Here is a 12,819-nt window from a genome sequence, read left to right as displayed (position 1 = left end):
ACACGTTTCGCCTTCAGAGTTAATTTTAAAGTAAGCACTCCCTTCCTTGGAGATTTTAATTAATGCTTTAATATGCAAATAAGTTAGCAGAGATAAAATCATGACAAACAGATGGCAAGTGCGGCTAAATATTTTGTGAATCCATCAGAGGCGTGTGTTAAAGTTACACTGTCGTTTTCCTCAGGCCCTTTCTGAAAACACACAACAAAGAGACGCTGCGACCTTTAAACCCGACACCAGTAAACAGTTCTGAACTTACACTCCTCCACCCCACATCATAAACTCCTACAAACATAGCTATGAGGGGTGGAAGTGATAAAAGTTAAATGGCAAAAATGTGTGAAAAAAACGGCTAACTAAAAATTAAATTTTCTAAAATTGTATATTTACCCCCCAATTATATTTACATTTATTTCACAAGGGAAAGTTGACCCCAGTTTAAAAGAAATGACATAAACAATATATAATAAATGCCAACTTTTTTTATTTTAACACAAGCATTTTTTGGAAAAGTGGGCGTGGTAAATTTAAAAAGGGGTATTTCTGAAATGTATTGATAATACCAAAGCACGCATGTTTTTTTCTGACATTTCTGACTGTTTATTTATTCAATTTGTTGTGAAGGAAAACATGCTGGTAGAAAAAAGATAAGAAAAAATATTTTAGGTTCATGACAGAGATTTTAATTTCAGCCATAATGAACCTAAAAATATATTTATTTTCCAAAGCATATTTTTTTCAAAAAAAAGTTGAATTCAAGTATTTTTACCCTTTTAATTTGATGTTAAATAAGGGACTTCACATGCATTTGGCAGTGCTAAAATCCTCCTTAGGGTGCTTCAACTCTGGTTTAATCCACACCCAGGTTTATTTCTTTGGATGGTTCAGTCTGTTTGACAAGTCTAACCCTTAGCTGAATTCTGCAGTGGAGCAAACAAGTAAATCTATTAGCAAAAGAGGTCCTAGTTCACGTGCTAGACCCAATGTAAAAGTCAACTAAACAGAGGAATGCAAGGGCTGAATGGCAGAGCAAAGGTTGGAGTGTAGCGAGAAGGTACCAACACCTGCAAGTAAAGAACCGTACACACCGGGACGAATATTCGCCAGGCGTTATTCGCCAGCGTTTTTCGCCACGTTTTTTGTGTTCACACCCAGGCGATTTTCGCTGACGATGAGTGGAGTGAACATGCAATTTCATTCCCTGACATTAGATGGCGCTTAATGTAAACAGAAATACTCCTGTACACAAGGTGGCGCTGCGCAACTTTACGCTTCTTAAAGTCGCTTTTCACTCAGAAGAAGAGAGAAGGTATTTACGCGCTTGTCAGAATAATACAAAGAAAACATGAATATTTCAAGCACCAGTAGCTCCAACTGGTGCTTGGTTCGGGGATGTTTTAGAATGTCCGTCATTATTTCTTGGCGGCTGTGTAGACGCTACTTGGCGTCTATCTTCTTCGCTGGTATGTGTGCTCAGCAGGGCAGTTTTGTGTTTGAGCGCCCCCAAGTTGTGTTTTACTGTAACTTCAGAAGCTCCAGACACGTGAGCAAAAGCGCCGTTCTCATTGGTCGAGTAGATTTCGACGCGACGCGTCGTAAAAAAAAAACGAACCCGAGGCGTTTTTTTTTTTTGACGCTTTAACGCCTGGCGTTTTTTCGCGTCGGTGTGCACACTCTCGTTGGTGCCCTTCGTTTAGTCACGAGGCGTTAAACGTCGGCGAAAATCGCCGGCGAAATTCGTCCCGGTGTGAACAGGCCTTTAGTCTGCTCATTTTTTTAGTGAGATTTGTGGTTTGACAGTCAAGAACTAGAGCATTGGTTTAAGGTTATAGAAGCACCTACCTGTTCCTCTAGAGAAACTGGATTCACATCCAGGAAAGCAAGAGACCGGTTGATCCTCAGGGACAGACTCAGGGCCATCAGACCTCCAAGCCTCACCGGATTCTGACTGAGATCCAGTTTGTGAATTTGACGACTCTCTACGATGAATTCAGCCAACGCCACGGCGCCTTGAGAATGAGAAACACTTAATGTCAGCTGGTTTTAACAGGAGGTTTTAACAGGTAAGAATAAGGTATACTGCAGGTAGCTTTTGCTAGTTACACATGGATGTGTGATGTATTTACAATTACCACTTCTAGGTAGATTTGGCATATTCGGTTAAACTTCAAATTGTGCTAATGAAAAGGTCTAAAGGTCTAGCTGTGAACTGTTGGTTTTTGTATGATCGGCCTGATGCTTCTTGCTGTTGTACCTTCACAGGTGATGTTTGTTTGGGCCAGGCCAAGCTGCTTCAATGTATTGTTTGCTATCAGGGGCTCCCTGATCACCTGGATAGCCTCGTTCCCCAAGGAGTTCTCCCCCAAGTCCAGGACCTGCAGGACCTTCAGCACTGGCTGCAGAACAGAGTAGGAAAGGTGAGATAAAACCTCCATGTGGGAGCGCTCACTGAACTGGACTGGCAGCCTCCAGCTGTCTGTTTAGGGAGCCAGTGAGTTTAGAGAGGCTGGGAAGCTTTAATTACCACCACTCAGCAGTGATTATTATGCCTTTTTAAAATGTTTCCCTTCATGTTCAAAGCTCAGAACTTCTGTTTTCTCTCTCCAGAGTCGCATTAGCAGTGAAGGTTGATTAGCTGGTGCGTGAATCCAGAGGTGTCTGGGGCACCATGGGCCCAGCAGCCTGAGGAGGAGCACGCCACCCACTCCTGGCTGCCCCTCCTCGCCTCGCCACCCTCGTTAAACTCCTCTGGTCACTGCTCTGAAGAGAGACGGCACACGGGGGCTGAAAGAAGACCTTCTTCTGAGCTAATTTGCACCGCCGCGACAACAAACACACTTGAGAAAGTGCCCCCCCGCTTCCCTTCTGCTTTCACTTTGTGCTTATAACATCCAACACTTGTCGAGGAGCATCTGCAACAATGGGGGGGGGGGGGGGGGGTATCCCGGATGGATATGCATGAGGGATGATAGCAGACAATTAAAGAGGCGACTGCGTGGCTGAGAATGTGTGAGAGTCAAGCATGGTTGAAACCTGTCAAACGTAAACCCCGGGAGGATCGCAGCGAGAAGTTTCAGATGGGGTGGGAGTGTGAAGCCAGCAAAAACACAGTATGCCTTCACACTTGACATGCTGGTTTTAAACAGAAGGAAAAAAAAATCATGTTAAACAGGAAAACAACAGGATTCTTCCTCACCACAGATAATGAGCAGACAAAGAGGAAATCTGGAGGTTAATCTAAACAACAAAAAAAATCACACGCTTTTTCGAAGACAGATCAGCAGAAAGTATGGAAAAACGGAGTTAATAGGTCTCCTTCTCATTGTCACATTAGCCATGACCAGCTAAGCCTAATTATCATTATCACAGCCTGCAAGGACATCGTTGTACCCTTGTAACGATCCGACCACACGCTCAACAAACATCTCTTATTTAATTAACTGTCTTCTCTTTGAGTGTGACATACACAAATACCATTTACATGAAAGAATGAGTGGTTTGTGGTGCTGATCATTAGAGAAGGTACTTGGAGAAGTGTCATTTCTGAATGAGGCAGGGTTTGTTTTGAGCAGGCTCGTTTACAAGTCCACAGAGAGACATTCCTTTCTTATGGCAAATTTTTACTTTTGACCACGATTGCAGCCTAGGCTTTTTTTTAATATAAACTTAATCACATCAAAGAGAAACTGCACATATAAATACCTTCTCTGATCATATTCTGAGTTTTTATTAAAGCGTTCCCAATGATCTTTTAATTGTGATTATGCCCTTTTTAAGGCAATTTATAAATAACTACTCAGCAAATGCAGTTTTAACCCTTATTTTCTCAATGTTTGTCCTCCATAATCAGAAAATGTTACAAGAACATGTTAAAAACGCCAATGAAATGTGTCGATAGTAAATTCCATGCAACACTTTACAATAGTAATGTGTTGCATATGAAAAGTTGCTTTTCTCCATGTCAGAATCAGATGATTAATGTTGATCGCGTTAAAGGTCGAAGAGTTAGGGAACAGTATGTCAAAGAGCATGTGTTACTCAGGCGACATCTCCAGAATTAAAGGGCTAAAAAAAAAACCTATCCTCTGTTTTCAAAGTCAATTATTACCTTTTTACACTTTTTTTACTAATCAAATCTGATGCGGTCACAATTATCATATTTTTTGTACTTTGTACCCTAATTTGAAAATGTTGATGTCCCTTACCAGTGCTTTGGCCAGATGCTCCATGCCGCTCTTGGTCACGTTGTTGTTGCGCAGCTTCAAGACCTTCAGACCTTCTGTCTGTCTTGACAGACCATCACACAGCTCCTCCAACCCTCAACAACAAAAAAACGGTGGAACTCAGTTCTCCATGACTTTGTGCTTTTTTAGTGTCATGAGGCTGCAGAAATTCTACAAGTTTCCACTCTATTATGAATCATTATCAATGTAAAATGTTCCAAATCTGATGGTTTTGGAATAGAAATGGTTGTGGGAACAGTCACCAGGAAGGGCAATATAAAAACTCCATGCACTAAGTAATGGCAGAAAGCATCAAGGGCGACTTACACCAGACAATCCTGCTGTTGGTCTGAATTTTTAAAAGGATCCCAAGCCTTGTGCTTTTTCAAATCGACCCCATTTTGCAAAAGTCATGGCTAAAAAGAGAAGGGGACAGGTGACATTCCACAGAAACAGCATTCTGCCTTAGTAGAATTGGACTCAAATTAACTTGGACAGCTTTAAAAAGGCTATGACAGACTAGCGACGTGTCCAGGGTGTAACATCCCTCCGCCCAACAGTAGCTGGGACAGGTGACTCCCAATGGCATCCAGAGGAATCAGAGATGGATGGAGAAAAGTACATACTGTAGAAACAACGTCACTCATAAAAGAACAACAAATGTCTCTATGCCAAATGACACAGTGTTTCATATAAGTCCTGCATCCACTGAGCGGCATGGTTCAGTCCAGTTTGGTATTTTCATATCCATGACAAAATGGACCCATGAAGCTGGACCAAACCGTACCTTTTTTGGGCCAACGTTGGTGTAGGTCCATAGAAAAATGGAACAGACCGGTTAGGGCGGAGCTACTGTTGAAACACGTTGATTGGCTGAAGGTCATTGCAACAAAACAAAAGCGGCTGTGTTTGTCTTAGCCGTCCGCTATCTTCTCTCAAACAACATTAAATGCTTTGTATATATGAAGTACCAAAAGCAAAGTGGAAAGAAAAAAAGACCTGCAGGATGTTGTGTATTGTTGTTGTTGTTGTTAGCTTCAACCCACATGCGTCGTGATGGTCCAACTTTAGTGGAAACGCTTACCTAAATTGACCGGACCATTCTAAACCGTACGGGACCGAACTGTAACGCTCAGTAGAAACAAGGCATTTGTATACCTCAAAGCATCGGAGAATCGTTAGGAATCATGCCAGATCCCAATTGCACCAATGTCCACTGATCCATACTCTGATCCATCTCTGTAAGCCAGCCTCCACACAGCTCACTTCGCCATGCCCCCGCACATAAAACAGGGATTATACCACGGGATGGATTGTCTGGTGTGAGTTGGCCGTTAGAGTACAACAGAGGGTCTTTCAAATGGATCAACTGTTGACTACCAGCAAAGATTGGTTTAAAAACAAAACACACAATGAGTAGGACTTGATGCATCACATACCCTACATTAACATCTTACCGGCATCTGCAACCATGTTGTTGCTGAGCTCCAGAGTATGGATGGTGGTGTTGAAGCGCAGCAGGTCTCCCAGCTGCATGGCATCCTGGTAGCTGTTCAGAAGATTGTTGGTGAGGTGAAGTTCTTGCAAAGCTCGGTTATGTTTCAACGCACCGACTGCAGGAGACAAGACAACAAAGAAAAGGTGCAACTCAAAAGTAGCTAAAGTGAAGATAGGAGTCTTTGGAAAGAGAAGAGTGACAGGTCATTAAAAATGAAAGGATCAAAAATATGTATTTCTAACAGTTTTATCATTCTTGTTGTTTTTATTTCATTTAAAATGTTGCTTTTGTTATTTGTGCAATGATTAAAGAAGCTTGTATTGAGGATTTCTTAATCTTTTTCAATAGTGATCGTTATATTGACACAAAAATTCTGGGGCAAGTGTGGGGAAGAGTTTTTTGTTGGGGGTCAGCTGCCCCCCTTGCTCCCCTGTAGCTCCACCCCTGGCGTTAGCTTCAAGAATCAGAAGAATGTAAAGTTCTGTCCTAAAAAAAAAAGAAAGATGTGAACAAACATAAACATAAAACACTCACGTTCACATTCATTACGACTGGGGTAAAAATAAATCTGCTATTCTAACACATCACATTGGAGGGCGCTGTCCCCTGATCGCTTTGTGAATGAAGCCAGATATTGTTTTTGTCTGATCCCAAACAAGATCCATCCAAAGTCCCTCTTAAATGGCAGGATTTCACAGTGGAACTGAGTGAGCATGGAAAACACTGCACAGCAGGAGTCAGCACCTCCTGCAGTTATTACAGTAAAGAAGGAGGACCCTCCACCCCCCCTTCCCTTCTAGGACTCTCCTTTCAGAACTTCATCACTGTTTTGGAAGAAGCCTTCAGGTGGATGTTGTATTCATGTGTGTGGCATCCTTGGTGTCTTTGTGTAATGTAAACTGCACCGTGGCTCATATTTGTCCACTCCGCCTCGACCCTTGTCCCCCCCACACCCCCCTCAGATCAATGCCGCAGATTTGATCATGCCTGTGGGGCTGTGTGTGGAATGCCAACACTGTCATCAGGCCCAGTGGGAGGCAAATGGTGAAATCGGTGGGATTGATCTGGTGGGTTCCACTGCGAGCGCCCAATCCCGCAATCATAGGCCCTCCGATCAAAGGCAATGATCCTCAGCTGGGAGCCCCGCTGGGCAGGAAGGGCGGGGGCTGGCTGGCAGGCTCGGTGAAGGTGGAGATGATGGGTAGACTGTGGGGAGTGAGTGGGAAGAGGGAGAGGAGGGGCAGAACCTTAAAAATCAAAAAGATCCAGGAAGCGGCTGCAAATGTTGAGGGGACGAGTCGGTGTCAGGGAGAGTGGGCAGCCCACTGCGTCCATTTGGGTCTGTTCTGCTCCCAGCTGGGGGCAACAGTGGGCTTTCGTCTTTTTCATCAGAAACAGAGCCTGTCGTACACTAACCTCTGATTGAAAAAGACCATGACAGATTTTTTTTGGATTTCTGATTCCTGTGCTGCATGACATGAAAATTCAAACTTTCAATTTGTTTCACATGTAGAGAAAAAAACAGTGCAATTCTTTGTTTTGAAGAACTACTCCAATGAAAATGGTGATTTTGGTGTTTTTAACAGTATTTTCTGATGATGGAGGACATTATAAAGAAGATTAAGCTCAAAGTTGCATTTCTGAAATCCACGAATCAGGAGAATCAGGAGAAGACGAACAAATTTAAGAAAAATAACCTATTTCTGACGTAGAAAATATACGGTGGGAGGGCCACAGCGTGCCCACCATGTGGCAGGAGTCCCGCCCCTTATTCAGAGACAAATTTCTAATGAACTCCAGCCACTCTGCATAAACAATGTCTTAGAAAACAACAATTATTGTCGATTTTGGCTAAAAATGGGGTAATCAGATATTTTAAAAAAATGGAAATGCTCTTCCAAAAGATTAAATGATGATTGGAGTGGGTCTTTAGAAGGATTACTTCTTTTTAACAGTGCAGTGGCTATATCGCTTTTACAGGCTGCTGTTTCACAGATTTTTTTTTATTTTTACATAACAGTGCATTGTGTTCTGTGTCTTGATCTGCTTAGACTATTGTCAATCAATCCTCTCAGAGCCATGTCACCTATAATGCATTGAGTTTGCCAAGTCTACATAAATATAAAATCGCGAGCAGCTCTTTGTTTTTATTCTATAAAACTGGACTTATTGTTCCTTGAAGGTTTATTCTTTGAGAGTTTAAACAAGAAAGTAAAGTTTGAAGATGTCCATGTCTGTTGGAGAATAGTATACAAAATGTGTGAGGAGGGGTTTCACAGCCTTAAAACACTAAGAATTATTGTACAAAATAAAGTCAACTACTTCACAGATACAGTACATCACTCCTATGATAAACGAGGAGCTACTGTATTATGTTTTTTAAAAACATATAAAACCCATCTGGCACCTCTAAGTGCTATCATTTACCTTACACATCCAACTTCCATTAATTTGGGTCTCTTTCAGGTAAAATGTTTTATCAATTCTTTCATTACCAATATAAACTGTAAACAAGTCAAGAAACCATATAAAGAAGGTTCTAAATAGCCGATAAACTCAATATAAACGGATCCAGTAGCTTCCATGTGCTCTGGTTAACGACCTTCATGCAGCTGTTGCTGATCATCATTTGAAAGAGTTTAAAAATGGCATCAAGAAGCTTCATCAGTTTCAATGAGTGGCTGTGACTGCAGGTCCGTTTGATCCATGGCTACAACAAAGAAATAAATAAAATAAAAAATAATGCTCTTTTAATTTATTGATCTGCAGATATTTTTGTCTAGAGAGCAAGAAACCCTGTTTAAGCTGTAAATCAACTCGCAGGTTCCTTTGTTTGAGCAGATAGAATTTTGTGTAAGGTGTTACATTTTACAACTCATTTAGAAAAGCTTTTAAGAAAAAACTTGTTTTCATCACAACATAAACGAGTCCTTATGAGGAGTTCTATGGAATTGTTAATAGCAGTTATGAGGGAAGTTCTAAACAATCTTTAGAAAATTCTACAACTAAAGACACCGATCAGAGCAGAATTGCTTGTGGGGTTGGTTTAAGCTTTCAATTCTGAATTTATTGTATGGCTTTCAGACTTGTCTGGTCTTGGTGTGCACCAAATCAAAACAGTTAGCCTCATATTTTCTTATTGTCAAAGTTTGATTTGATGAAGGTCACACAGATCCTCGTGAGTGCGTGTCTGTGCGCAGGCAGAACGCACGCACAACAACACGTGTTTGTGTCCATCATCAACACGGAAACATAATTATGACTCAGACTGTTGTCTTCCTCTTCCCTGAATAAAAACACTCAACCCCTCTCTGATTTGCCTGTAATGAGTTTATTTATATACATGTGCATACCCATGAGCCCTGGAGGTCATGTGACCTTCACCAGCAGGCAGCATTCCCACATGGCCCTCCTCTTCCTCGCTGATGCTGATCACGGATTTATGACGGTATGATCAGGTAACTGATAAAAGTGTTTCATTTGTTGCTTAAGTTAATTCTTATTTTATATATGACTGATTATAAAGGCATGTAAAAATGTGTGTGTGAGTGCGTGTGTGTGCATGTGTGTGTGTCCTGGCTGCCCTGGCTTCTATAGAAGTGTGCAGCAGAGTGTAAAGTGACAGGTAAGAGATTAGGCCTCTAATCCGGGTCCAGACGTGCAGAGACGGTCACAGGTCAAAATCTGGTCCTGCTGGCCTCAGAACACACACACAACAACAAACACACACCACGCATGTACACACACAGTCCACACACATAAATATGTTGACTTCCTGTGTGCATGGACTGTGCCGTACCCAGTGTAAACAGTGGCGTGCCGCTGAGCTGGGCGTTGTGAAGGTGCAGCACTGAGAGCCGGCTGGTCAGCAGAGCCTTGGAAAGAGACCGGGCCGGATAGTCAACCAGACTGACGTTACACACATCCAGCCGGGACAGACGCACACTCTGAAACACACACACAATGTGCATTATCACAATGAACCCACTTGTTTGTACAGTACTGTGAGATAACATCATACATAGACCCCCATTATGGACCTTTTCCGTTATTACGTTTATTTCAATCAATAGGTTTTAGATTTTAAACATATTCTTCATAGTTAAATCGGTCATTTGGCCTCCAGGCAGATCCCACATCTTAATCACTAATCTCTTACTGGATTCAACACATTCATGACTTTGGACACTTTCAAACTGCACGGTTTGGTCCAGACCAAATTTTGCATCTAAAATGATCTGCTTTGTTTTGTCTGAGTGAAAGATCACCTAATCCTGTGCAGATTTGGTTCACCACAGTGACAAATATCTAACATATTCATATTTGCATGCGAGGATGAAGCCCAAATCAAGGAAATGTCATCAAATGTCTCATTGGTTAATTTGTTGTCTAGAAGAGATGAATGCATTTATTTTGCCAGATTTTCTTCTTTGTGCTTTTTTCCTCCTGCACAGAAGTTTAGGAAAAAAAAAATCGCCAGAGCAAGCAGCAGCTGTCGGTGCACCACATCTTCAGGCATTTGCTGTGGTCAGTGTGAGAGCATCCAAACCAAACAAATGTTTGAGCATTCAATCAGCATTTCAGTATGTCTTTTGTTTAAAATAACTCTAAAAAGGTTAATTCGACTTGTGTTCAGTATGTTTGCAAGTTTGCCATGTCTTGCCTCTTCCAAAGTTGTGTGTTGATTAAACTGCATTCTTAAGGCCCGTACACACTGGGACGAATATTCGCCAGGCGTTATTCGCCAGCATTTTTCGCCACGTTTTTTGTGTTCACACCCAGCCGATTTTCGCTGACGATGAGCCGAGCGAACATGCAATTTCATTCCCTGACATTAGATGGCGCTTAATGTAAACAGAAATACTCCTGCACACAAGGTGGCGCTGCGTAACTTTACGCTTCTTAAAGTCGCTTTTCACTCAGAAGAAGAGAGCAAGTATTTACGCGCTTGTCAGAATCATACAAAGAAAACAGGAATATTTCAAGCAGCAGTAGCTCCAACTAGTGCTTGGTTCGGGGATAATTTAGAATGTCCGTCAATATTTCTTCGCGGCAGTGTAGACGCTACTCGGCGTCTATCTTCTTCGCTGGTATGTGTGCTCAGCAAGGCAGATTTGTGTTTGAGCGCCCCCAAGTTGTGATTTACTGTAACTTCAGAAGCTCCAGACACATGTGCAAAAACGCCATTCTCATTGGTCGAATAGATTTCGACACGAGGCGTCAAAAAAAAAAACGAACCCGAGGCGTTTTTTTTTTTTGACGCTTTGACGCGTGGCGTTTTTTCGCGTCGGTATGCACACTCCCATTGGTGCCCTTTGTTTAGTCACGAGGCATTAAACGTCGGCGAAAATCGCCGGCGAAATTCGTCCCGGTGTGAACGGGCCTTTAGACTCAGAATAAACTGAGAATGTTTGAAAATTGTGCGTTATTTTAAGCGTTTTTGGTAATTTTCTAATCTTTTGCAGTGGAAATGTGAACCTTAAGCTCCCTGCACCGACTCATGAAGCCAGTTCATACAACATCCTGGGCTATAGTTGGTTTTTTACTCCCTTTATAATTTCACCTCTGGACCAAAGTTTTAGCTGGGAAACAGAGCTTGTCTCCAAATTCCTGTAGGGAGGGATTAGGGAGTAGGGAGGGATTTTGGACACCACCAGACTCTTCTTAAGATTCTTTAGTTAAAAACAACAAGTTTGATACGAGATTCAAAGCTTCTCCTTCACTTTTCTTACACATAGATCCAATCAGATGAAAGTCAGCTCTTCCTGTTGATGTGTTTGTGCTCCAAAGTGCACTGCCAGGCCTTCTCATCCCGTTTGTTCAGCCCTGCATCGTCGCCCAAAACTCACTTTTCCTGGATAAACATTATTCCTGAGAGAAACCCCTAATGAAAAGATTACCGTTCCTCTGCCAACCTGCTTTATTAAATGAGCAAGGGCCCTCCAAGCCGATGTTCCCATGCTGGCGTTGTCAGAAATGTCAAGATATGTTGTCGATTCGTAGTACAAAATCATATCCAGCAAGGACGATGCTCCCTGGAACAGAAAACCGAGTGAAAAGTGGGAAAAATGAAGAAAGCAAGGCTCAAAATTTGACAGGAATGTTATGAAGTTTCTTGTGGAAAGAGGAGGGGAAAAAAAGCCTAATCTGATACAGGAAATGCCTGAATATGAAAGTGTATTGGAACTGGAAGACGAAGAAGAAGCAAACAAGTTTTGCTCATAAAACTCACATTTTCCTCCAGTTGGGCTGCCTGCAGATTGATGAAATCAAAGTGCAACGATTTCAGGACGGCTTCCAGAGCTTCACAGGAGCGGTGGTCTAATCGCTCACCTTGATGGAGGCAAGCAATCAAAGGCAAGATAATTTGGAGGCTGTTTGCTAACAGGCAAAATTGCCCTGCTCTAAATGTGCCTCATCCTTTTGTGTAAAATGAGCATTTCAGCGGAAAAAAACAACAAAAAACATATCAGGACAAAACAACTTCCTTTACAGACAAAGTGTTTGTGTGTGTTTTTCTTTTAATAAAGTTCTGCGACTTAATCAGAAACACAAAAAGAGGAAAAAAAAATGATGATACCGTCAGGTTTTTATGATTACACTTCCAAGAATTGAATTGCGGAGTGTCCATTGATTACTGTCTGCCGTCAGACCACAGTAATCAATATTTGTACTGAAGACGTTCGACTTCTAAAACTGATGAATGCAACCAGATGGGGTTTTTTTTTTCCACCTCCAAAAATCCAGTTGAACGTGGAATGAATATTCTCACAACAAATAAAAGATGCACCCAACAATTTGTCCTCATTCTGGAGGAAAACTGCTCAACTAAAAACAGGACAAACAACATTTTCTGAGTAGTTAAAAGTTTTCTAAAATCCAACAAAAGCCTGGAGTTCAAGCGTTTGAGTGAAACCAGTCTAGTTTTTACAAAATAGAGGAAAAACTTTTTCTCGTGCCGACACAAGTTTATGGTGTCAGACAGGAGCAGCACCTCTGTACCGCTTTGATATGGATGCATCATCTTTTGCTGCTCCTCTGTCGTGTAGAGCAGGTGAGATCTTTTTCAGAGATTTCAAAGTAAGTATTAAAGTATGT

The 12,819-nt window shown here is 41.8% G+C and overlaps 1 protein-coding gene across 1 annotated transcript in view; it reads right to left on the bottom strand.

Annotated features, from left to right (window-relative positions):
* The window catches only part of LOC101170478 (protein phosphatase 1 regulatory subunit 37-like), a 37,845-nt gene that overhangs the window by 21,319 nt on the left and 3,707 nt on the right, over positions 1-12,819 (bottom strand). The window contains exons 2-8 of the mRNA XM_023951989.1: positions 11,954-12,054; positions 11,637-11,756; positions 9,521-9,668; positions 5,681-5,836; positions 4,206-4,318; positions 2,255-2,396; positions 1,843-2,009 (exon numbers count right to left, since the gene is read on the bottom strand). Coding sequence (XP_023807757.1) covers positions 1,843-2,009; positions 2,255-2,396; positions 4,206-4,318; positions 5,681-5,836; positions 9,521-9,668; positions 11,637-11,735 — 825 coding nt within the window. The 5' untranslated portion in view covers positions 11,736-11,756; positions 11,954-12,054. The remainder of the gene's footprint in view (positions 1-1,842; positions 2,010-2,254; positions 2,397-4,205; positions 4,319-5,680; positions 5,837-9,520; positions 9,669-11,636; positions 11,757-11,953; positions 12,055-12,819) is intronic.

This window comes from Oryzias latipes, chromosome 22, assembly GCF_002234675.1.
Source record: "Oryzias latipes chromosome 22, ASM223467v1".
NCBI classification, from domain to species: Eukaryota; Metazoa; Chordata; class Actinopteri; order Beloniformes; family Adrianichthyidae; genus Oryzias; species Oryzias latipes.
This window is presented reverse-complemented; position numbering and strand designations above follow the sequence as displayed.